We start from the raw sequence: 25,531 nt of genomic DNA on the forward strand, positions 1-25,531 counted from the left end.
TGAATTTTGTTTTAAGAACTTTTAAACATGACAGTACAAAAATTGATGAGAATTAAAAAGAATTTAAAAGGTAGAATAACATTAGTGTTGTTTTAGGAAGTTCTTCCTTGGGTACAAGAAATGGTTTGACTTTTTTATTCAGTTTAGTATATTTGACCCAATTAAAGAACCACTTGGCATTTATAAAAACAAAGGCTACCAACAATTATTTGTATCAGAGGGAAAAAAAAAACCTTCCAGTAGCAATATGATCTGAGCTTCTGGAACCATAACTAAATACATACATACATACATACATACATACATAAAATAATCATTTTAACTTGCTAAAGGGAAATGATTGTTCTAAAATCTAGATAACTGATAGATACATAATATCCAAAAGAAAAGTCCATGTATTTAGGCTCTTGCCTGTAACATTATCTCAGGTTGAATCACAGAAAAACAACAGAAGAATAAAAAGTCATTATTTAGTGAATCTACTAAATTAAAGAAATCTCCATTGTTTGCCTTGTTTCATGCCAAAGATGAATTTCTTAGTAGAATGGACATATTAATCCATGTACTTTTCTTATAAGAATGTAAAGTTTATAGATTAGTGCATAAATATAGTAAAAACCAATAAATATGTAAATGATATGAATGCTTACTGGGGATATTTCTGAATTTAGATTAAGGAGGGAAACTGTCCAAAAATAATTAGGGAAAACTTTACAACAAGACTTATCTTAATAAGAAAAGAAGTTTATCAACTAGAAAATATGAAAATTAGAAACACTAGTGTGAGGAACTTAATTGAATAAAGTTCTATTATATTCCTTCACTATTCTTTAGTTCAACACCTCCTAGTTCATGACTTAATTGATATTGTTTGTTTGAAGTTCAATGACTGTTGTGAAACCCCTAATATAAAGAATGTAGAAAGTCATTCTAGCAAGAAAATTATTCCAGGTAGTAAAATGGATCACCATCAACATATGACTTATTGACTAATATCTTATTGAAATACGTACCACCTGATTTTTCAGACATAGATTTAAAAAAAAAAAACTTTATTTTAATTAAAGAGAGCCAGAGAACTAGTTATTTTTAGAATGGATTCTCTGTATTATTAATGTATATTAGTTAATCAAATAGTATAGCAAATTCATAAAGGGAAGAAATTTTTATGAAATGTCAGTAAAAATAATTTTTATATTTTAAAATAGATAAAATGGACTGAAGTGAGGTAAAAGATACAATATGGAACAGAGGAAAAATATTTTTTTAAAGATTTTATTCATGCATACAAGAACTGGGGTATAGGCCAGATGTACGGGAGGGTGAGAGGAGTCACCAGAAACAGAGGGGGGAAAGAACAGGCAGACTGACTGAAATACACTGCGGAGGGGAGCAGTGGGTGAGACAGGAGAGGTCTGCCATGCCATGTGGGTATCTCCCAGCTGGTCAGGTTCGAAATGGCACTGCAGAGGTTGTGGACAGCTTCACAGCACTGTGCTCTACTGCCTGTGCCATCAGGGAGGCCCTGGAGAAAAAATATTTAACATTTTTATAGTTATAGTATCTATGAGGTGAAATGTTATAATGTAAAAGTAGAGTGGATTTAGCTTAGAAAATGGAAAGTAGAACAGTGAATAAGAACAACAGCTATCACTGTAGATATAAGAATATGATGAATTAGAAATATATTTTGAAAGGATAAAAAGTTAATTATTAGAGTCTAGGGAAATACATGATGGAAAGAAAAGTGAAATTAAAACTGACTAAAAGCAAGTATGGAATGATATTTTATAAGGGGAAAGATACATTTAAATATGTAAGGCGGAGACTATAACACTTTTTATTTTACTTCATTTCATGCCTAAGTCTCATACGTTATTAACTGGGAAGACAGTTATATACTAGAATGCCATTGAACAAAGATGTCAGTGAATATTATATTATGAAAGAACTTTGTGAGTTTGAAAGGATCAAACAAATATGAGGTGTTATTCATTGCGGTGAGACTGCTAATGGATAACAGCCCAGATCTTAGGAAGCTAGTGTCCTAATTACTTAGATATTTACTATTGGGAGTCAAGTATTTAATTACCTTTGAAAGAAATTAACTTACTAGGTAGAAAATATAATCAACATTCATTTGATGTAAATATCATGCTATTCAAACATTTATTTATTGCCACCCATGACCATATGCTGGAAGCTGCACTTAGCATTGTTGGCTACAGGGAAGAGTTTGGTAGAGTGTGGAGGGAGAACAGAAAGGCAGTCTTCATGGAGCTGAAGGATTGGACCTGCTGTAACCTCAAAGAGTATTTGTATTTGGGACTATTTCAAACCACAGTTCTCAGGATCTACTATTTTAATATTTGAGAGAAACACATTCTGAAGACAAGTATTTTGAAATATAAGTGTTTACTCTACAGATACAGATATTTCCCAGGATAGAAGAAACATGGTGTTAAAAGAGGTTATTTCATCTGGGAAGATAATCTGAAAGCTAACCAGACCAACACGATATCCAGAGCCTCCTATGACTGAGTATGAAACTGTAGCACCTATTGGATATCAGAGACCAGCACAAACTGCTCTGTAGGTGACACTGAAGAGATTCATTAAGAGATGGATGGAAATAAATAACTGGAGGCTAGATAGGAGGTGGGAGGCTGCCATAAATATTGCAGTACTGCTATTTGGTGGCAGCACTGAGGCAGGAAAGGCTGAGCAGTTGGAGACACAAACTGTTGAGTGAATGAAACTGTGTGGAGGTGCTGGTGATTCTTCCAGGCTGGGTCCCCGGTGTAAAGAATGACAGTGTGATGAGCTTCATGCCTCCTTCTCCACCCCCCCAGATTGGTGCTGACCTTGTGAAGCCCCCAAACAGCATACAGACTGAAGATTCTAGGGTCTGATGTGCTGGTGGGGAGGGATATGGAAGGGGCTACAAACACAAGCCAACACCTCCCAGCACATTGACATCAGAGAATATGAAAACACAAATACAAAAATATGCACCCCTATATTTATAGCAGCATTATTCATAAGAGCTAAGTCATGAAGCCAACATAAATACCCATCAACAGATGACTAGATAAATTGTGGAATATATATGCAGTGGAATACAACACCATTATTGAAAAGGATACAGGACCTCTTGTGATTTAATGGATGAATCTTAAGATGGTTAGGCTAAGTGAAATAAGTCAGGAAGTGAAAGACAGTGGATGGTTTCATTAATTTTCAGTGTGAAAAGATCTAAAAACAAACTGGCAAAATAATTCTTAGACTCTAAAAATTATACTGATTACCCCACTGTTGGGTGCAAGATGGAAGGGATAGGAGAGAGAAGATAATACTGGTACTAGAATGTTGATGAAAGGTGAGTAAAGCATGTGCACATATAGAGGTGTGAAGTTGTATGTCCCCCTAATTATATAGTTATGCAAATAATTGGCAAATCAATAAATTTAAATGAAAAGAGTAGGAAAATAAATTTTGAATTATATTTATAAATATATATAAGCATTTATATATATATTTATAAAACTTAGAATGCCACTAAATATTTTCAAAAAATGCCACTAAATATTTTCAGAAAATGTAGTAATTTGAAAATTACTATTTTGACATAATTTTCTGTAATATAATTTATTCTGTATTGTGTATAAAAGTATAACAGGTAATAGTAAACTATCATTATATATCATAATATGTTGAAAAATTGTACTAAAATTCATAAATGTGAGGCTACCATAGGGGGAAGGATGATGGGAATAGGACCCAATGGACTGTGGTGGAAGACTATGGGTGCCTTGGTGGTAGGTGTGGTGTGAGAACTGATGAATCATACACAGAGTTGTAAACCAATGTTACCATTGATAAATCTATAATTTATGTTACCATTAATTAATTAATTTTTAAAAGACAGAATTTAAATGGCTTCATTTTTATATATATATATGGAATTCCTAGGAGGAAAATATATAATCTTGACTGAAATCTTGATTGCTGCTTTTATTGTCTTTGCTTTGCTTTTTAGTTAAATAAAAAGATTTACTAAGAAAGAAGAGACAAACAAAAGTAAAGGGAAATTCTGGTTACTTGATTAATGACATCTATTTTCCCTATTCTTTCTAGAAACCTCTCTACCCACAAACTAAAATTATGGGTACATTGTTGGGTAATTAATTTGTACTTTTATAAATCATATTATAAATAAAAATGGTTCATACACATGCTATAAAACCTTTATATAGTGAATTATAAATTTCTGTTTGGATTTTTAAATATATGTAACGTCAGTTTAGATTGGGGAAAGATCAAATATTTGTGGACAGGTAATTAACATCTGGTATATCTGTTATATCATTAATATATGGCCATTAATATATGGTATATATATTAGCACTGGTATATCTGTTCCTCTATTAAAATGAAATAATCATGCATAACTTATTTCTATTTCAGATTCTGTTGAAAACTCCAATCTTTTTGTTCCTAGCTCTGTGCAGAGCTTCAGAATCTTTAGTTCTTATTGCAGGTGCTGAATTTTTGCCTAGATATATTGAAAGTCAGTTTATATTAACACCTCAAGAGGCAACCACACTTACAGGTAGATTTATTTGCTAATTGTACTAATTGTGAGATTTTTATGAAGTTTTCCTATATGAATTAATGAACTATGTCCATGTCAGCAGAAGTGGGAGTAATTGCGTTTGCTTAAAATTTGAATACCTAAATACCATTTGCTCAGCTTTTAAAAGTATGAGCACTTTGTCATTATTGTATCAATATTTCAAACACAATAAATATTGTGAGCACTCTCTCCCCTCCATGTGAGCACTCATTTCCCCCCCCGCCCCCGATGCCCACCCCTTTCCCATTGGTAACCACTCTTTTAAAGTTAGAATACATCCTTCCTATACATTTGTACATCTTTACTGTTTGTATGCCTCTATGTTATCTATTTTTCCCAGCACTGTTTATTAAAAGGCTGTCTTTTCTCCACTGTCTGGCTGTGGCTCCTTTGTTAACTATTAACTGTCCATACTTGTGTGGGTTTATTTCTAGTTTTTCTCTAAATTTTCTTTTCTATTCCATTGGTGTGAATTTCTGTTTTTGTTCCAGTTCCATAGTATTTGATTACTGTTGTTGTATAATATAGTTTGAAGTCAGGAAGTATGATGTCTCAATATTTCTTCTTTCCCTGAGGATTGCTTGAGCTATTTTGTGGTTCCATGATAATCTGGTAGTTGTTCTATTTCCTTGGAAAATGTTATTTGTATTTTGATAGGTATGGCATTGAATCTGTAAATTATTTGGGTAATATGGCCATTTTAGTAATGTCAATTATTCCGATCAATCAATATGGTATATCTTTCTATTTCTTTGTGTCTTCTTTATTTCTTTTAACAGAGTTTTGTTGTTTTCAGTTTATAGTTTCTTAAGGAGATGTTTTTTTTTCCCTTTTAATTTAGCACTTGTGGTTGCACTGTTTAACTTCTCTGTTTCATGCTGATTCAATCTTTGGAGGCTGTACGTGTCTAAAAATATGTCCATTTCTTCTAGGTTGTTCAGTTTGTTTGCATAGAGACTTTTGTAATATGCAGTATCTGTTGTAATTTTGCCTCTTTCATTTCTAATGACTTGGGTTCTTTTCTCTTCTTCCTAAGTCTTGCTAATTTTGTTTATTTTTTCAAAGAACCAACTCTTTCACTGATATTTTGGACTGTCTTTGTTTTCTATTTGATTTATTTCTGCTTGAATTTTTATTATGTCTTTCCTGCTACTGGTTTTTGAATGCTGTTGTTCCTGTAATTCTAGTTTCTTCAGCTGCAGAGTTAGTTTATTTGAAATTTTACTTTCTAAATGTCCAGTAAATCCTACTCTTCAAACAGCTCATTGAAGATCCTTATTTCTTTGTTAATTTTCTGTCTGAAAGATCCCTTCATGTCAGTGGTCTGTTAAGGTCTTCAATAATGAGTGTATTTTTGTTGACATGTTGTTTTAGAGGTGTTAATAGTTACTTTATGTAACTAGGTGTTCCTGTATTAGGTGAATAAATATCAATAACAGTTATGTCTTCTTGGTTAATTGTTCCCACGATCATTCTATAGTATCCATCTTTGTCTTTGTCACTTCTAGTTGAAAGTCTAGTTTATCTTTTATGTACATAGCAGTTCCTCTTTGATATTTGAATTATTTGCATGTATTGCAAGTATTACTCCAACATTTTTAAAATTTGCTTTTGTCTTTTGGTTTTAAATGGGCTTCTTGAATATACCAAACAGAAATGCAAATGTTTACAAAAAGACATGTACATGAAATTTTAAAATAGCAGCCCAAATCACATCACAGAAAATAGAAGTTGTGCTATATACATATAATCGAATCACTACTCAGCGTTGAGAAAGCACAATCTATTGTTATATATAAAAATATGAATGAGTTATTAAACATCATATTGAACAAAACAAGCTATTATGTATGCATATTTTATGATCAGTATTTTATAAAATCCTCTTATAAGCATGAAAGGGCCTCTGGTATTCTGGTAATGTTTTATTTTTAAACTGGATGACACTTAGGTAGATATGTTCAGTTTGAAACTTTTTCAATATGTATACAATTGTGATTTGAGTACTATTCTGTACACTAATAAAATATTTGCATAAAAAGTTGATTGAAAGTTCTGTGTATTGAATTTTCCTGTTTTGTTTCCTTTTAGGCTGGTCTTTAAGGGCTCAGCTATTGTATTGTGAAACTCTCTAGCTGTAATTATCATTCTTTTTCAAGTAACATGGTCTCTGGCAGGTTTTACAATTTTTTGCTTTATTCTTGATGTTATGAGGTTTCCCTGTCTTATTTATGTCTAAAGATAGATTTTGTTATTTATTTTTTAATCTTTCTCAGTAGTTAGCATGGAATTTTGCTCCCAGGACTATTATTTCTTTAATTATTTCTCATTCTTAACTGCAATTTTTCAAATATCATTTTTCTGGTATTCCATTTGTTATATTTCTCATAAGTGCTGTGAAACATTTTGTTGAGATTTTAATCCTACTCCCTGTCATTTTTTATTTAATTAAATAAGTTTTTGAACAGTTTTGGATTTACAAAAAAATCTCTGATGATAGAATAGAGAGTTTCCATTTACTGCCTACCTAGTTTCCTCTTTTGTTAACATCTTACACTGGAATGGTAGAGTTGTTGCAATTAATAAACCAATATCAACACATTATTTTTAAAGTCAGTATTTTATTCAGATTTCCTTAGCTTTTCTATACTATAGTTTTTTGTTCTAGGATCTCATTTGGGATACACAATATTTAGTTGTCATGTTTCCTTAAGCTCGTCTTGGCAACACCTCAGTCTTCATTTGTTTTTTATGACTTTGACAGTTTTGAGGAGCACTGCTCAGGTGTTTTTAAAGAATGATCTTTAATTGAGAATTGTCTGAGTTTGTTTTCTTATGGTTAAACAGGAGCTATAGATTTTGGAAGGAAGACCACAAAGGTATAATATCACTTTTATCACATTTTATCAAAGGTACATACTATTAAGAGGACTTACTATTTTTTATTTTGCTATTAAGCATCTAAGATAGTTTATCAGATTTCTTCACATTTATCCACTGTTTCTTTTTTTTTAAGATTTATTTATTTATACAAGCACTGGGTACATCAGAAGCGTGGGAGGGTGAGACAATTCACCAGAGCCAGGCAGAAGGACCGAAGTATACTGCTGAGGGGAGCAGCGGGCTGCAGGAGAGGTCTGCGCACCATATTCACTGTTTCTTAACTGCTTATTTTAATTATTCTTTCAGTCCTGTTTCTTTTTTATTACATATTGGATTAATCACACAATGCTCTCTTCCAGTTTGTTAATTCACTTTTCAAATGTCTATAGTCTGGAGAGTTTACTTTAATAATTGCATTTTTTTAATATCCAGGTTTTCTTCTTGTTCATTTTTTTTTAACCCCTTCTCTTCATTCATTACTTTCCTTAATTTTCATGCAAAGTTCTCTGTCATTTGTCTTCTTGAGCAATCTAAAATTACTTATTTGCAAGTTTCTCTCCCTAGATTACTATTTTCAAACCTATGCGTATTTGCAACAGAGGCGATCACATCAATATATGAATTTAATCTGTAAGAATTTATCTTCACATAATTATTTTCTGATTGCACTTTTTCTTTTCTTCATGCTCTTTTTACTTCCTTCTTGTGCTTGTTCCTTTCTAATAGTAAACTTATACTTGATTGAAAAGAAAACTGTTTCTCATAATGGCTATTCTGGATCCCACTTTGTTGTGAGATGATTAACATTGCATATCCATACACAATGGTGGTTTAGTCTGGTTCTTGGTAAACAATCTTTGTGAACTCTTATCTGTATGGGCATGCATTTTAATCTAAACTGCAAATCCAGGCACCTATCCAATAATGGCTCTGAATAAAAACATTTCTCATCTTCTCTTCAGTGTAGATTAAGTTCTGGGTTTATCTTAGATGTCTTTACCATATAGGAACAAAATGCTTCATCATCACTGCCCTGTAGTCTGTTAGACACGTTACTTCAGCCCCACACATAAATATGTATTTCTCTTAAAGTTCAAGTTTGATGAGATATGTATCAAGTCTTTAAGTTTTCTGTCTTTTTGTTTAAATTTTTTTTTTTTTTTGTTATAGAGGCATTTTATTTATTTATTTATTTGTTTGTTTGTTTTGTTTATACAAGCACTGGGTACAGTCAGAAGCGCGGGAGGGTGAGAGAATTCACCAGAGCCAGAGCGGGGAGCAGAGCAGGCAGAAGGACCGAAGTACACTGCTGAGGGGAGCAGCGGGCGGCAGGAGAGGTCTGCGCGCCATGTGGGACCCTCTTCAGGTGGCCGGGGAGCAGCCAGGGCTCGAACCGGCGTCGCAGAGACCGCGGGCAGCTTCGCAACCCAGCGCTCAACCACTGCGCCACCGGGGAGGCCCATTGTTTAAATCTATTTTTTTGTATATTTAGAGCAATGGGATTGTGTCGATGTGTGAACTTTCTATACTATATTTCTAACTTATTTCTGTGTTATTTTAGCTGATTATTTTCTAACTGTGTTTTTTCCTCCTTATTTCTCTTAGGAATAATTTTAATTCCAGGAGGTGCAATTGGCCGGTTTCTGGGAGGTGTCATTGCTTCCAAGTTAGAAATGTCTTGTAAAGCCCTTATGAGATTTATAATAATTACATCTGCTGTAACAATTATCTTGCTTATTTTTTTATTTTTTGTACACTGTAATTCCATACCATTTGCTGGGATCAATGAAGATTATGCTGGGTAAATACAATCTTTATATATAGATTTTTACAACTTAGCCCAACAATGCATTTCTTTATCGAGTAATAATTATTTATCTACTAACCTTTAAGTGTTCATATCCTTCTAGAAATTATTGGACATGTAAAAGAAGCATAAACCATAGTTTTGCCTTTCATATTAAGGACAGAAATATTATAATTATAGCTTGCAATATGACTGTTTAAAAATTCATAATGTACTAAAGAAAAACAGTGACGTGATTCATAACCTAAAAGTATATTCTATATTAAAGTGAGACACAACTAAAAGACAGAACCAGTTGCCTGTACTAAGTCAACGTTATCTTGTGTTCCTGAATTGGCATGTCTGCCTTTTTATAGACATCAAAAAATGGAATGGAAATCCATCTAACAGTACATAATGATGCCTCCTTTAGGGTAAATATGTAAACATTCATCTCTCTGAGCAAAAACTGATGTTAAATACAGGAGAACAGAAGTAGAACTGTAAACCAAATGAATGAGCAACTGAAATAGTAAAAGAAAATAAATCTTCTTCTTCTAACTACAATGGGGTAGCGAATGGCAGACCCATTGTCCTGATAAGACCAATTAGAAAAATTGACTAAAATTTTAAAATATTTATTTAAAGGCATCAAAGAATTGTTTGGTCAACAAGAAATTAAATGCCAAAATTCTGAGTTAAGGCAAGTACTTGAGAGGAGACTCAACTTTCTGCAGTTACCTGTTTCCAAGTATGTTTGCTAATTGTTGATATTAGTGAGAAGCTGAAAATTTGGGCAAAGGTTCTTAGCAAAAAGTATCAATAAGGGCCTCCCTGATGGTACAGGTGGTTGAGCGCAGCACTGTGAAACTGTCTGTAGCCTCTGCAGTGTGGGTCTGATCCCGGCCAGCTGGGGAGATGCCCACATGGTGCGGCAGACCCGGTCTCACCCGCTGCTCCCCTCAGCTGTGTATTTCAGTCAGTCTGCCTGTTCTGTTCCCCACTCTGTCTGTGGTGAATTCTCTCACCCTCCCGCACATCCGGCCTGTACCCTGGTTCTTGTATAAATAAATAAATCTTTTTTAAAAAGTATCAATAAAATGACAAGAAACCATCATAAATTTGAAAGATTTATAAACTTAGACAAAAATTATGGTATGTGCTAGGGCAGTATATCAGAGGGAAAAGAGAGGTAAATATATGACAAAACACTTGGTTGTGTTTTCACTCAATGCATTTGCTAATTCATGAAGTTAAGAGATTAAAAGCAAGCAGAAATTTTGTAAAAAACAGAAAAAAATCAGTACTATTATGATGCTCTGTAAAAAAAAATACTTGGGGTTTAGAATGTTCTGGGAAGAGGATTAGAGGTGAAGATCACATATTCTCAGTTGATATCTCTGTTAAGGTAAAAGTTTGGAATGAGGGACTTCCTATATTTCTATAGCCTAGTCAGGAGTTTATTTAATCTTTAATTAGACTAATATAGTTAGTCAGAACTGTATCTAATTACCTAGCATTATTTTTTTAAAGATTTATTTATGAATGCAAGAACTGGGGTGTAGGACAGAGGTATGTGTGGGCAGGGAGGGGCGATTAAGAGAATTCACCAGAGACAGAGTGGGGGAGCAGAACAGGCGGATTACCTGAACTATACTGCTGAGGGGAACAGTGGGCAAAACAGGAGAGGTTGCTGTACTTTGTGGGTAGCTCCCTGACCAGGGATCGAACTCATGCTGTGGTGGCTGCCCAAAGCTTCATAGTGCTGAGACTTAACCCCTTCTACCACCAGAGAGCCCCCAGATCTAGCATTCTTAAAGGAAGGATAATATCATACAGAGAAGAAAAGTGTCTTAGGCAAAGTACTTAAAGCAAAGATAAAAGTTTTACATCGGCAATGAACATAACCCAAAACTATGAGATAAAACATGCAACATAATAGACACATAAGAGATATAAATTTTGGTTTATTCAAATATAAATGTTAAAGTAGTATTGATAGGAGCAGTAATACCTATGACTGTGAATTTCTCATCAGAAACCATGGTTTCAGATGACACTAGAAAAAAATCTTTAGACTTCTGAAAGAACACAGCTGTCAGCTCATAACTCATTATCCATTGAAAGTATTCTTCAAGAATAAAATTGAGTCATAGATACTCTGATTGAAACATCTCTTTAATTTGAAATAAAATGAAACTAGAGGAAAACTTGGAGGGTAAAGGAGAAGTAAAAGAAATCATAAACATATGAGTAAAAAGACTAATTTATTTTAAAATACATATGACTGCTAAAAAATTATAACATTTTCTGGGTGGTTTTCAAAGAATGTAGATATACTAGCACACATGACAACTGTAAACTAAATGGGATTCATCAGTAGAATGGACAGATTAAGAAAATTTTCAATGATAGTCATGTCAATGAAGCTTCTCAAATGGAAAAAGAAGAAAAATTAAAAAATTGGAACAGAATATCTAAAAAAATGTACATTATTATAAAGGTGTAATAAATGCATAATGAAAATATCAGTGGAGGAGAAAAAAGAGAAGGAATAAGTGAAATAATAATAGCTGATAATTTTCCAAAATTAATACCAGACACAAAACCACAGATCTGGGAAGCTCAGAGAATACCCACAAGGATAAAAAACAATATAACACCAGTAACAAAACCCTAAATTCAGGATTATCATATTTAAAATGACAAGTCAAAAACAAAGACAGAATCTTAAAGGAAGCCACAGGTGGTGAAATCTTACATACAGAAACTCAAGGACAATTTACAATAGACTTTTCTTCACAAACTATGCAATCAAGAGAATGAAATGAAATAAAGGTTTGGGGAAAAAAAAAAAAACCCATCAACCTAGAATGCTGTATGCAGTGAAACTATTCATCAAAAGTAAATGGGATATAAAAATATTCTATATGTCTATCCTGCAGAATGTTTCTTGTTTGCTTGTGAGGATATATTTTGCTGTGGTTGGATGGACTGTCCTATAATAAGTCCATTAAGTCTAACATGTATTGTAAGCCCCATATTTCTTGATTGATTTTTTTAATCTGTATGATCTATTCATTGTTGAAAATGGGTATTGAAGCCCCTAATTTGTTGCTTTGCCATCTATTTCTCCCCTTAAGTATGGTTGCAGTTGTTTTACATATTTAGGTGCTCCTGTGTTGGGTGCATATTTACGAATATTACAATTTCTTTTCGCGTTGCTTCCTTTTCATCCTATAATGACCATTTTTGTCTTAAAGTCTGTTTTGTCTACTATTGGTATAGCTATCCAACTTTCTTTTGGTTTCCATTTGTATGATATATTTTTTGCATTTCTTCCATTTCAGACTCTGTGCATCCTTATATCTGAAACGAGTCTCTGCAGCATATTGATTTTTTTTTTTTTTATCCTTTTAGCCACACCATGTCTTTTTGACAGGAGAATTTAATCTAGTTGCATTTAAGTAATTATTGATAAGTATGTCTTCATGCCATTGAAATATATTATAGGCTATTTTGTATTTCTTGTTTTCCTTTCTTCTTGCTTTCTTCCTAGGATATTTGATGGTTTTCTGCAATGGCATAGTCATTGAGATTTTTATTGGCATAGTGTTGAATCTGTAAATTGATTTTGGTAGGATGGCCATTTTGATAATGTTAATTCTTCCAATCCTTGAGCAGGGCATGTCTTTCCATTTCTTTGTGTCTTCTTCTATTTCTTTTAATAATGTTTTATAGGTTTTTTTTTGTATAGGTCCTTCACCTCTTTCGTTAGGTTTATTCTCAAGTATTTGATTTTTTTGCTTCAATTATAAAAGGGATGTTTTTCTTAATTTCTTCTTCTTCAGATTAATTGTTTGCATATAGGAAGACTACTGACTTTCATGTGTTGATTTGTATCCTGCTACTTATTGATTAGTTTTTCTATAGTGTTTTTAGGGTTTCTGTGTATATTTTCATATTGTCTACAGATAGTGATAGTTTTATTTCTTTTTCTATTTGCATTCCTTGTATGTCTTTCTCTCATCTTATTGCTCTGGCCCGTACTAATGGAGAACAGTCTTAATGTAGTTTTAAAAATTTTCTAATCACCTATAGTTAATACCATATTTATTTCTGAAAGACTTAGTGCTCTTCCCTAAGATGGGGAACAACACTTCTTAGAAATAGCAAGTGAGTTAGCAATTTCACTAGATATAAGATCAACATGTTAAAATTTTGTTTTTATATATGTGCAATTAACATGACCATTAAAATTGATACAAATGTTATTTATAATCAATCAAAAATGAAATACATAGCTAAAAATCTATCAGAACATGTGGAGAAGTATATGCTAGAAATCTCAATGCTGATGAAAGAAATAAAAGATCTTTCTAAATGAGGAAATACATCGTGTTCATGGATTGGAAGACTCAATGCTAAAGATGTCTTTTCTTTCTAAATTGATCTGTAAATGCACACAAATCTTATCAAAATTCAAACAAGGATTTGGAAATGCATTTGAACTAGAGAGCTTAGAATGATTTTGAAAGGAATAAAATGTGAAAAGGAATAAAATGTGAAAAAATATTATAAGACTTACAGCTCTTTCAGTTAGTCAAGATATGTGACATTGGTGGAGGGATATACACATGATTATAAATAGAAAATAATAATATCACAGAGATATGCCCACCGAAATGCAGCAAACTGATTTTTGACAATGTTATAAATATTTCAATGAAGGAAGGATAATTATTTCAACAAATGTTACTGGAGCATTTGAATAGCATAGGCAAAAAAAAAAAAAAAAAGGAAAAACCCAGCAACAACAACAAAATAAACCTAAATCCTTGACTTAAATGTAACTCATTATACAAAAAAAATGTAAACAGTAAAATTTTTTAGAAGAAATGAAGAAGTAATTCCTTGGTACTTAGAGCTAGATGAAGCATTCTTCAATATTAGAAATTTGTAATCTCATAAAAGAAAAAAATGACAAATTGGACTTCATCAAAATTTAAATTTTTTGTTATGCACAATATGATGCTAACAGTGTGAAGAAACATACAGCTGACTGGGAGAAATATTTACAAAGTGTATCTCACAGAAGGACAGAAGAATTTAATATAGATTATATTAAGAACTTTCAAAACTCAAATATTTCAAAAGGGTAATATTCTAAGTAGATAACAGGCAAAGACATAAACAGACATTTCACCAAAGAGCATGTACAGATAGTAAATAATCTCATGAGATATGTTCAACATCATTAAGCTCTTAAGGAATACATATTTAAACTACAATGAGCTATCATTACACACCTACTTGAACATCTCATCTCTCCCCCCCTACCCTTCCACACACAAATGAGTCCATGAATCACTGCTAAAATTGAATAAAGTCTAGATTTTCCTATCATATATTTTCTGGCTTTAAAATTCTGCTATTAAAGGTGGTATAGGTGTTACTTTTGGGGAAATTGAATGAAGAGTCCTCTCCATGCTATTTTATAACTTCTTGTGAGTTATAATTAATGGAATAATAATTCATATAATTAATGACTAGTTCAAAACAATTTGTTAATAGAGTAAAACCATATGCAATAATACACCAAAGATGTAAATCAACTGATACAAATAAGAAGATGCTACAGAATTACATTCCAAGAATTTCAACTCATCCATTAGTAAAATGATAAATGATATTAAAGAAACACAATGAAAATAAAAAGGTTAGTGATTTAGAAAAGAATCAGAGACCCAATAAAAATGAAATATATTTTACTACTTAAAAATCATCACTGTTAAGATAGTATAGAAAAAAAGTATCTATATTATGTTATGACAGTTAAGGTAATTTAAAAAATAAAGGTTTAAATTTGGAAACATGCATGATAGAAAATCTTCCAGCATCTATTTAGTTTTATTGTTTGTTTACAGAAAATCTACAGCACAGAAAACAAGAGATATTCAAATATTTTTCCACCAAGTAAAAAAAGACATGATTATGAATAATGAATAAGAGTTTTTTTGGAGCAGGCCCCAAGTCCTAGGACGCCAGGCGAGCTCTTCCTCGGTTCTTGTGTTCACACACAGGGACCCGTGACTAAGATGGATGGTCACAGTGGAAACAGAAAGTGGTACAAGAGAGGACAATGTTCCCCCTCAAAGAGATGGAAGTTTCTTCCCCTCTACACCACACAGCCTATCCCTGAGACTTTAGGCCAGTGACCACCCTATGGTTTTTAACAGGCTGACAGGGTCCCAGTAATTTGGGGGGAGGCCTTTCAATGGCTTAAAGACTAAAGCAAAGAACAGCACAGTAGAGAGAGGGGAATCTTTTATGCTCACCCTTTGGTGCTTTCAGAGTTCCACAGAACTCACCAGACAGTTTACAGGTGTTTGACTGGGCTCCAGGAAAATCAGGAGAACAGTGTGGCTAGTGCTCAGCAGAGTGTGGGAGGAGACCAAAGTCAAGGAAGGAGAAAAGGAAGGGGGAAAGAGATAGACAGAAAGAGACAGATAATTGACAGATGTCAATCTGAGTCATGGTACCAGCTGAATCAGTGTTTTTGTTGCGCAGGCCCAGAGTCTCAGGACCCCAGGTGGTTCCTTTCTTGGTTCTTGTCTTTGAGGACAAAATAATTCAGCATTGAGACCAGAGTTACAGAGAAGCAAGAGATAAATAAAAGATACATGTTATCTTATTCTACACTATATTGAATGCTTCACATCATAATAGCACATGTATTGCTTGTAAAAGTTACATATACTAGAAAGAGAATGATTCAATAATTCTCAGAAAATATAGTTTTGTCTAAGGAAAATTTATGAAAATCTATATTTAGAGATCAGTTATAATTTCCTGGATATAAAAGCATTAAATAAAAATTACTGTTCCTTTATAACAGCAAAAAAAAAGGAAAAATATAATTTTTGTAAAAGAAAATGTTTGTAAATTAGCAAAAGTGAAAAGATATCTTGTAATTAATCTTGTTTCAAAACAAGGATGTTCAAAACCTATATGGATAGAAGTAAAATTTATCTAATACACATAAAGTAATATTTAATAAGCTAAATGCTATAGCATGTTTACGTAAATATCACAAAGCTGTCACTTTACAAATTGACATGCGTGCCTTACAATGCTAGTAAAAATATTAAAAGAGTTTGTTTTTATAGTCATGTAGAAAAACGAAAGTCCAAGAATAATACACTGCCTTAAAAAGTCAAGCTGGAAGAGTTCCCTACCAGACATCAAATTCATTGTAAGACCATAACGAATAAGTGGTATATTCTAAATTGCAGAGATGGACAGAAATTTTAAACTGAAGACCCCCAAAATACACCCTTAAATACATAAAAACTTGTATGAACTAATGAATAGTGACAGACTGTAGCTCAGAAAATGCCAGGGGCAGAAGAATTACAATGGGTCATGAGATATTTGTGAAAAAATGTACTAGTTCCCAGTGGGAATGGGAGTAGAGGGAGAGGGAAGGTGATAGGGTGTGGCTCTGGAGCTCTAGTGGAGGCTGAGTGAAGCATGTGCACATTTGGAGGGGCAGATATACACTCCCCAAATTAGTTATATAAACAACTGGAAGATCAATAAAATTAAAAAAAATAAAAACAAAAATAGAACCGTGAGGAAAATTTTGTGGCAATGATTATGTTCATGATTGTAGTGATCGTTTCACAATTGTATATACATATCAAAAATTCCGGATTGTGCATTTAAAAATCCCCAGTTTATTGTATTAGTAATACCTTGATAAAGCTGTTAGAGGTTATTTCAGTAATTGTATTTTTATGGATCTCATTATATCTTAATATATATGATAAAAAGTAGAATACAGTGCAATGTAATTACTTTCAATCTCTCTTTTTCTTTTTTTTACAGTACAGGGCAGTTGGGGAACCTGACAGCTCCTTGCAATTCTCATTGTCAGTGTTCATCTTCAGTTTATAGTGCTATATGTGGAAGAGATGATATTGGATATTTCTCTCCTTGCTATGCAGGCTGTGCACAATCTAAAACAATAAATGATCATGAGGTAATTATTGTTTATTGTACTTTGGCCTCCCTAGTAAGGTGTTTGATTTGTAGATGGTATTTACATCTTACTCCTACCTCACTATGATAAAAGCTTTTCTCTCTTTATTTTCCTTTTTTAAATTTAAAATTTTTTTATTAATTACTTTATTTTTTACATCATTGTTCATTTTTAAACAATATTTGCTTCTCCCCACCCCTTCAGGTGTAGTCCCCATAGAATTTCACCAATGCACCTGTGCACCCTCACCTCAGTCCCCTGTGCTCCTCCCTCCCTCCCTCTGATCCCTCTCCCTCCTCCTCCCCTACAGGATGTCTCTGATTTATAATTGTCTGGTTTTGCTTTGTTGTGTTTTGTATTGTTATTATTATTTCCCCTGATGTCTTACTTGGTTCCCCTATATTCCTGCTATAAGTGAAACCATCCAATACTTTTCTTTTTCCTTCTGGCTTAGTTCACTGAGCATAATTCCTTCTAGCTCCATCCATGTTGCTGGGAATGGCATGAGTTTATCTTTTTTGATTGCTGAATAATATTCCATGGTATATATACCACATCTTCTTGATCTAGTCATCTATTTTTGGGCATTTGGGAAATTTTAAAACCCAAAAAATAACACTTGTTTTATGTGGCCACAATACAAAGGGTTTATGGGAATTGAGAATGTTAAAGTCAATTCCTACATTAAGGCCTCCATGTCTATATCATCTCAATTATATGGATTTAAAGCAGTGAATGACTATTGTCTACGGCTTCCCATCACAAATTCAGAAGAAGCAGTCTAAGAGTAATTATCTTCCCAATCCACTATAATCTTGAACTCCCATATTTCCCACACCAATATTTTGACCAATACAACCTTTTGATCAGCTTTCCTGACTTTTCCTTTTGCTGAGCAATTCAATATATCTATGCTTTACCTTCTTGCTGTCTCTACGTCACTGCTTCACATTCATTTAAATGTGGAAATCAGCCCCTTTACATGAATGAGAACTCATTTTAAAATTCTACTTGTTCATCTTTGGGGTCATTGCTATCAGAATGCCTTAATTCCCTGAGCTTCCTGACAACCTACAGGCAAATGATTCTGTTTTGTCATGAAGTGCATTTTAACACTCTTCTATGATTTTGATGCCAAATTGCACAATTGAGCTTAGCTAAATAATGGACTTCAGCTTCTCCTGTTTAATTAGCACAGAAGTAGGACCCAGGATTTAGAAATTTTGTTGTTCCCCTCTCTGGCTACTAGTCTTGCTGAGTGGAAGAGAGAAAAAAAAATAGGCATATTTCTTGACCCATAAGTATTGTACTACCTCCTTAGTAGGCAATAAAGCCCTTTATCAGTAATCCATCTGCAAAAATTTGCAAGAGGAGTGGTTAGAAATTCTATATCTCTGAAGATTTCTAAGTTTCTGCAGAAAATAACAGCTTTACTAAAACTGAATAGATTATCTGCTTGTATCAATAACCTGGGCAATTTTTATCATTGAAACCCACATGCATTCTTATCCATGCTAAAATCTTCAAATTTCCTTATACATAGACATGAAAAAAAATTGTGTGCTTTTCTTCATGATCTTCTTTCAATAATTGACGTAGCTTCATTTATTATCATTGGATCAGGGGCTTGTCCAGCACCTACTCTTGTCCAATAGGAGCTTCGTTCAATAGAATGGGGAAGTCAATCTCATTCACAACATTAAGGATTATAAGAAATCAGGCTGCAGGATCTCTTTCAGTTCACATATCCTTAGAATATTTTAACTTATTTACATTTTCATACTTTCATGAGATTACTTTCCTTTTTCCTGAAGAACAATACATTTCCTTTGACACAGAGGCCCCCACTACTTAAGCCACAGTGATGGCAACCATATAGGGGCCCAGTCACCTGACCATGCTACCTTAGCACACTGCCTGTGGGCAGTCCCATCTCCCAGCTGATGCATCTTGCTGACCTGTGCTGCAGTTGAACTGTGGTTGCACCAGCACTGGTGGTGGGTGGTGCTGGTGGGCAACAGTGGAACCAGGTTCCAACTCACCTGCCTGGGTTGTGTCCCCTATTGGGACTGCAGCAATAAGACTTACCCCTCTGTGCTGCAGCAACCTCAGGGCCAACCCAAGGGCTCCAATAGTGGAGGGACCCCTGCCAAGCAACAGAGTTCCTGGTTTCGGGCCGCTGGGAGGAGTGGTAAGCCCAGCTGGGGCAACTTGAATGGGTACCAGCATGGTACCAGCAGCTGCAGGGAGGGTGGCTGACAGAGTGCTAGACCAACATGGTGTGTCCCCAGTGGTGACACAGCCTGCAGCTGCTGGTACCCATGCCTCAGCCTTGCTTTGGGTCCCCTCTGCTTTGCTGCACCCAGCCCCCTGAGGTGCAGCTGGGTGCAATCTACCTCTGGCCTCACTGTGACCAGCTCTGGCCACAGCTCCCTTGAGTGCAGAGCTGAAAAGACTTCGCTGGCCTCAGTGCAAGTCGTATGCGGGCGGGATTGCAGGGATTTCCCTTTCAATTCTGTCACCAGGATTGCAAATTTACCAATCAGATTTGAGCTTATTGGGTCAATCAGGTTCTCCATTTCCATTCATGGTGGAGGGTCCATTATGTGAGTTGAAAATGAAGCCGATTGTTGCTTAACTGATAACAATCAAACAGTTAGGATCGAAAAATGGACCAATCAGCTATGAAGGGCTAGAACCCTGAAAAGGATATAAGCAACCAGCTTGGATTCATTCAGCAGATGGTCTCCAAAGAGGAGCATTGATTCAGCAGATGGCTTTCACAAGATTCAGCAGACAGCCTCGGAAGAGAAGCGTTCACCAGACAGCCTCCAAATAGGATTCATCAGGTAGCTTCAGAAGAGGATTCAGCAGATGAGCTCCACAGATCCTTTGCAGAACTCTGCAAACATTGTAGATTTTGCAGACTTCCATAGACTTTTAGACCTCTGCAAATTTCCAAACATACATAGACTTTTGCAGAGACCTGGCCACTATACTTTCCTCCATCCCTGCTCTGACAAACTACAAGGAGAACCACTGGCCTGGACCAGGTGTCTTTTAAAAAGAGCTGTTTGCTGTTGGCTTGTATTAACATTTTATAACATGCTGTAGCACTAGTGTCCCTGGTACCACCTCCTAGTGACCTGTGCTGACCAGCACTGCTGACCAGTGTCTGTATCTGGCCACCATTAAGAGCTGTCCACCACTTCTGGTATGGTGGCAGCATATCATCCCAGTGCTATTGCCTCCAACACCATCCAGTGTGGCATTCTGTGCTGTCCAGACTGGTCTTCAGACTGTTGATGTGGTCTGCTGTAGTTCACCTCAGCACCTGTGAGCACCTCCAGCTGCCACCATGAGTTGGAACCTGGTGCAGTGCAGACCAGTATGCACAAGCTCCAGGCTCTCATCAAAGGGACAGTGCCATCTTGCAAAAGCAGCCTTTGTCTTGGTCTATTGGATACTGTAGACACTAGGGACTCTTATGGCCTTAGAAACTCTTTCATTTTCTCCAATCTCTTGTTTATTAATAAATCCCATTGTTGTACCCAGAGCCTTACTGGTCAGCATTTGCAAGGACATGGGTGAGAACCACAGACAGTGACCTACACCTCTCCTTGGCACTCTTTTACTTTCATTTTTTCTCTTTCATTTTTGAAGAAGAAAGCAACAACCTTCTCAATGGGTATAGAATTCTATATTGGTAGTGGTACCCCACCCCATGCTGGCATTTAAAAGATGCCATTTTCTTCCCTTATGTGTCTGACTGTTTTAGGATTTTCTCTTTGATTTTGGTTTTTAGCAGTTTTAAACTGTGATATGCCTAGTTGTGGTTTTCACTAAATTTAAATTTATGTTGCTTCAACTTCAGAGTATCTTTAGTTTGTGGATTTGCATGTCTTGGTTTGAAAATTGTCAGCTCTTTTTGTTTCCTTATCCTCTCTCCATTCTTGTGTGTGTTTAGTCCATGTATGAGTTTACTCCAGCTACATAATAAGTTACCTTAGCCTATGCACTTATTAGTTCACAGTTCTAAGGTCAGAAGTCTACAGCATGGAATGACTCTAGGTTCTCTGCTTAGTCTCTCAGTCTCACAGACAGACTAATGGTGGTAGTTCAGCTATGTTCCTTTCTGGAAGCTCTGGGGGAAAATCAACTTCTGATTCCATTCAGGTTATTGACAAAATTCAGTTCCTTTGGGTTGTAAACAAACAAACACACAAACAAACAAGGTTGCCTTTTCCTTGTTAGCAATCTGCTGAGTGCCCAAATGCAGGGGCAAAAATTTTAGGGACATCCCCGTTCTTTATGACCCTCCATTTTCAAGCATAAGCCACAGAGTATCTCCTCTACAACACAAACTTTGAATCTCTGACTTCAGTAAAAGTGCAGTACCTTTCAAAGCTCACCTAATTAGGAAAGGTTTATCCTCTCTTTCTTAAAGTCAATATGCCATATAATGGAGTTGGAAAGTGGAGTAAAATCCATTATCTCATAGTTGTTTGAAATTTGCAGGCTTTATATTCTAAGTTAGTTAGAATTCTAACACATCCTACAAATAGAACTTTACACTGTATTTCATACTCTTTTGCTCTTTTATTTTCCATCTCCTTTAATCTATTTGTTTAAATGTAGATTTTTTATTGATTTTCTTTTATATATTCTCTTTTCAGTATCTACTTTGCTGTTAATACTATTTTACTGAGATTGTAAATTTATTCATTGCATTTTCAGTTCTAACATTTATGCTTTTGTAGAATCCAAGTTCCTGATGAAATCCCACATAATGTAAAATATTTTGTCAATTTTTCTATCTATTTTCTGGAAAATATTAACCATAGCTAAAGTGCTAATAACCACTTTTCAGTCTAGTTTTGTTTATTCTTCACTTAATTAAAAAAGATCAAACTTGTCATTTTGCTTTCCTTGTAATATTATACTAAATCTTGAACATGATGAAATATGAAAAATTTCTAATTACACAACTGTATACTTCTCTATTTTGGACCATCGTTTTTCTAAGTCATTCAGATTCAAACCATCTTTTATTCCTATTAGTTGTTCATTGGTAAACTGACTCCATATTTTTCAAAATTTGTATTTTTTGGCTTAGAACCTTTCAATAGATTAATAAATTATTAACTGGTCTCTATCTCCAAATTTTGTTAGCTTTTTTTTAAAAAGAAAATTATATATTCATTGTCCTATTTATCAATCTTATAACAACTACCCCTTATTTTCATGATTCTTACTCAGAGTTATATCATGACTTTCATTGATTATAGACATTTGTCTTTGTAAGCCCCCACCTTCACTGAAAAAAAATCTACTGTCTAACTGCAGTGGTACTGTAGGGTGAATGATTTTCAGGCTTCTCTGCCTACAGCCATTAGGATTGCATGCCTGATGGTGGGCACCTGCCTTTTGTTACATTGTAATTTTCTGTTGGGTTGTTTACTCTTGTAGGCCCTGGCTGCAGGGGAGAAAGGGAGAGAGTGAGAGCCGGGAAGCAGCTTGAAAGAGCAAAGACTTGCTGGGGGACAGGAGGCCTACTGGCCTCCCACCTCCCCACCCCCCCCACGCTGTGTACCTGGTTGCCATACTACTTGTAAAAGCTCAATAAAAGCCTGAAAAAACCACCAGGGTTCCAGGACTCTCCTTTACCCGTCTGCTCCAATCATAGAAAACCTGCTCTGTGCCCTTCCTGGCACTACAGGTGGGAAGATAAATATGGCCCAGACTGGAGTCATTATATTTTATTCACTTTTCTTCTTTGAGTTTAAAACATTAAAATTAAACTTTTCTTTGTGGTCCTGAAAGTACTATGGACTCTCTACACTGTGTTTTCTCTCTTTAATAGATAACAGCACTCTCATCATTACCTATAAATAAACATATTTTCTGACATGTTCCTAAAGTCTCCAAAATTGGCTAAATGTCCATGTTTACCAAATCCCAGCTATAATTTCATTTCACTCATTGTACTTTCTTCATTGTCAATTCATATAGCTTTCTAATATTATTTCATCAATTGATTATAAATATTTTTGTACTATTTCTTAAATTAGTGGACTTTTTCCTAAGAATCATTAAATGCACATATATGATCCTTTATTAACAAAAATACCTTCTAATTACTACTAATGTCTCATTTCTAAATAATATATGGCAAGTTTAATGTAAGGTTATTTACTAATAAAACTGGCAGTCTCCCTGAAGTTAATGATTTAATTTTATATTACATTAATAAGAGTTTTTGCTTTATGACTATATTACTAAATGATTAATTTAATATTTATAGGTATACTACAATTGCTCTTGCATTAAACATGGATTAATAACACCAGATGAGCAAGGTGATTCTATTGATGCTAGATCTGGGACATGTGATCCCAAATGTTATAAACTTCCTTTGTTCCTTGCTTTTGTGTTATCTACAATTGTATTTTCTTGTTTTACTGGTATACCAAGCATCCTGACCATCCTCAGGTATGTATATATTATTCTTTAATACATAAGAGTGAGTGACAATCTTAGGAAGATTTTGCAAAATTGTAGCAAATATTTTACTGTGTTTCAAAGTAGCAACTATTAGTGGGAAAAATTATTACATTGTTAAAATCCATGCACACGCTTAATTCTCTGTTTTAATGAATTTATTTGCATAAATTATAGATATCACATTTAGTTTTAATTAGCTAAGTAATTAATTTAACTTAATGCATGAAAACTTCATACATGGGAAAATTATTGTATTTTAAAAATTCATGAATAGATTTGATTCTTTTATTTATATGATTGAAGTTTATAGATATCACATTTACTTTAACTTTTATTGAAAAGTAAATTTGTTTATTTGTTACATATCTGGAAAATTCTTAATTATAACACAGATATGGTTATAATATTGACTCATAAGTTATAGTAATTTATAGATTATTTACTTTAATTTTTATATTTCATATTAAGGGGTACAATTTTAATAAACATTTTCATAGACAATTTGACTATGAAAAAACATTAGCTTCACCCACAAAGGTACATAATAACTCTAACTTTTAGAATTTCATTATGTAAATTTTTATTATTCTAAAATAAACCTACATTCACTTGTTCTTCCACAAAATATGAAATACTTTAAATATTTTTTATCACAGAAGCAGAATAACTTGTCATAATTAAATTTTTTCAAAAGGTCAACATAAAAGTTTAAGCCATATGGAATAGTTTTCTGTCCCAAGGAAAGCTGAGTATAAAACAGGAATAAATAAGTGCATGCAAAAAAAATGAAATTGGGGCCTCCCCTGGTGGCGCAGTGGTTGAGTGCTGGGCTGCAAAACTGCCCACAGCCTCTGCAGCGTTGGTTTGATCCCCAGCCCGCTGGCGAGGGTCCCACATGGCGCGACAGACCTCTTCTGCCAGGCCCGCTGCTCCCCTCAGCAGTGTATTTCGTCAGTCTGCCTGTTCTGTTCCCCGCTCTGGCTCTGGTGAATTCTCTCACCCTCCCGTGCATGTGACTGTACCCAGTGCTTGTATAAATAAATAAATAAATAAATCTTTAAAAAAAAAATGAAATCAGGGGCCTCCCCTACTGGCACAGGTGGTTGAGCGCTGCACTGTGAAGCTGTCCACAGCCTCTGCAGCACCGGTTTGATCCCGGCAGGCTGGTGAGTGTCCCACATGGTGCAGCAGACCTCTCCTGTCGCGTCCGCTGCTCCTGTCAGCAGTGTACTTCGGTTGTCTGCCTGTTCTGTTCTGCCCACTCTGTCTCTGGTGAATTCTCTTACCCTCCCACGCATCTGGCCTGGACACTGGTTTCTTGTATAAATAAATAAATCTTAAAAAAAAAAAATGAAATCAGAATATGGGGTCTCTGCCATCAATGAACTTTTAATTTAGAGTGGATATAAAACTTGGACATATCAATTACTGTGAAATAGTTTTTTCATACATATGTGTCTGGATATGTATGAATAAAGTACAAAGACCACTAAGATATGGACTTGCCTTGAGTTGCTTAGAACTCCATGGGAGGGAGAAAAACACACAAATAGAATTGCAGTGAATAATTAGAGCAAACTTAAAGACTGTATAACTGATCCAGGAACAAAAAGGCAGGAAAGGTAATTTCTATGCAAGATTGCTTGGAATTACTTATAGAAGGCATGAAACTTGAACT

General features: G+C 34.5%; 1 protein-coding gene across 1 annotated transcript in view; it reads left to right on the forward strand.

Annotated features, from left to right (window-relative positions):
- The window catches only part of LOC119261178 (solute carrier organic anion transporter family member 6A1-like), a 232,384-nt gene that overhangs the window by 198,355 nt on the left and 8,498 nt on the right, over positions 1 to 25,531 (forward strand). Inside the window, exons 6-9 of the mRNA XM_037530398.2 lie at positions 4,468 to 4,612; positions 9,125 to 9,320; positions 17,196 to 17,349; positions 23,654 to 23,841. Coding sequence (XP_037386295.2) covers positions 4,468 to 4,612; positions 9,125 to 9,320; positions 17,196 to 17,349; positions 23,654 to 23,841 — 683 coding nt within the window. The remainder of the gene's footprint in view (positions 1 to 4,467; positions 4,613 to 9,124; positions 9,321 to 17,195; positions 17,350 to 23,653; positions 23,842 to 25,531) is intronic.

Source organism: Talpa occidentalis, unplaced genomic scaffold (assembly GCF_014898055.3).
Source record: "Talpa occidentalis isolate TD23 unplaced genomic scaffold, MPIMG_talOcc4v2.1 talOcc4.6, whole genome shotgun sequence".
NCBI lineage: Eukaryota > Metazoa > Chordata > Mammalia > Eulipotyphla > Talpidae > Talpa > Talpa occidentalis.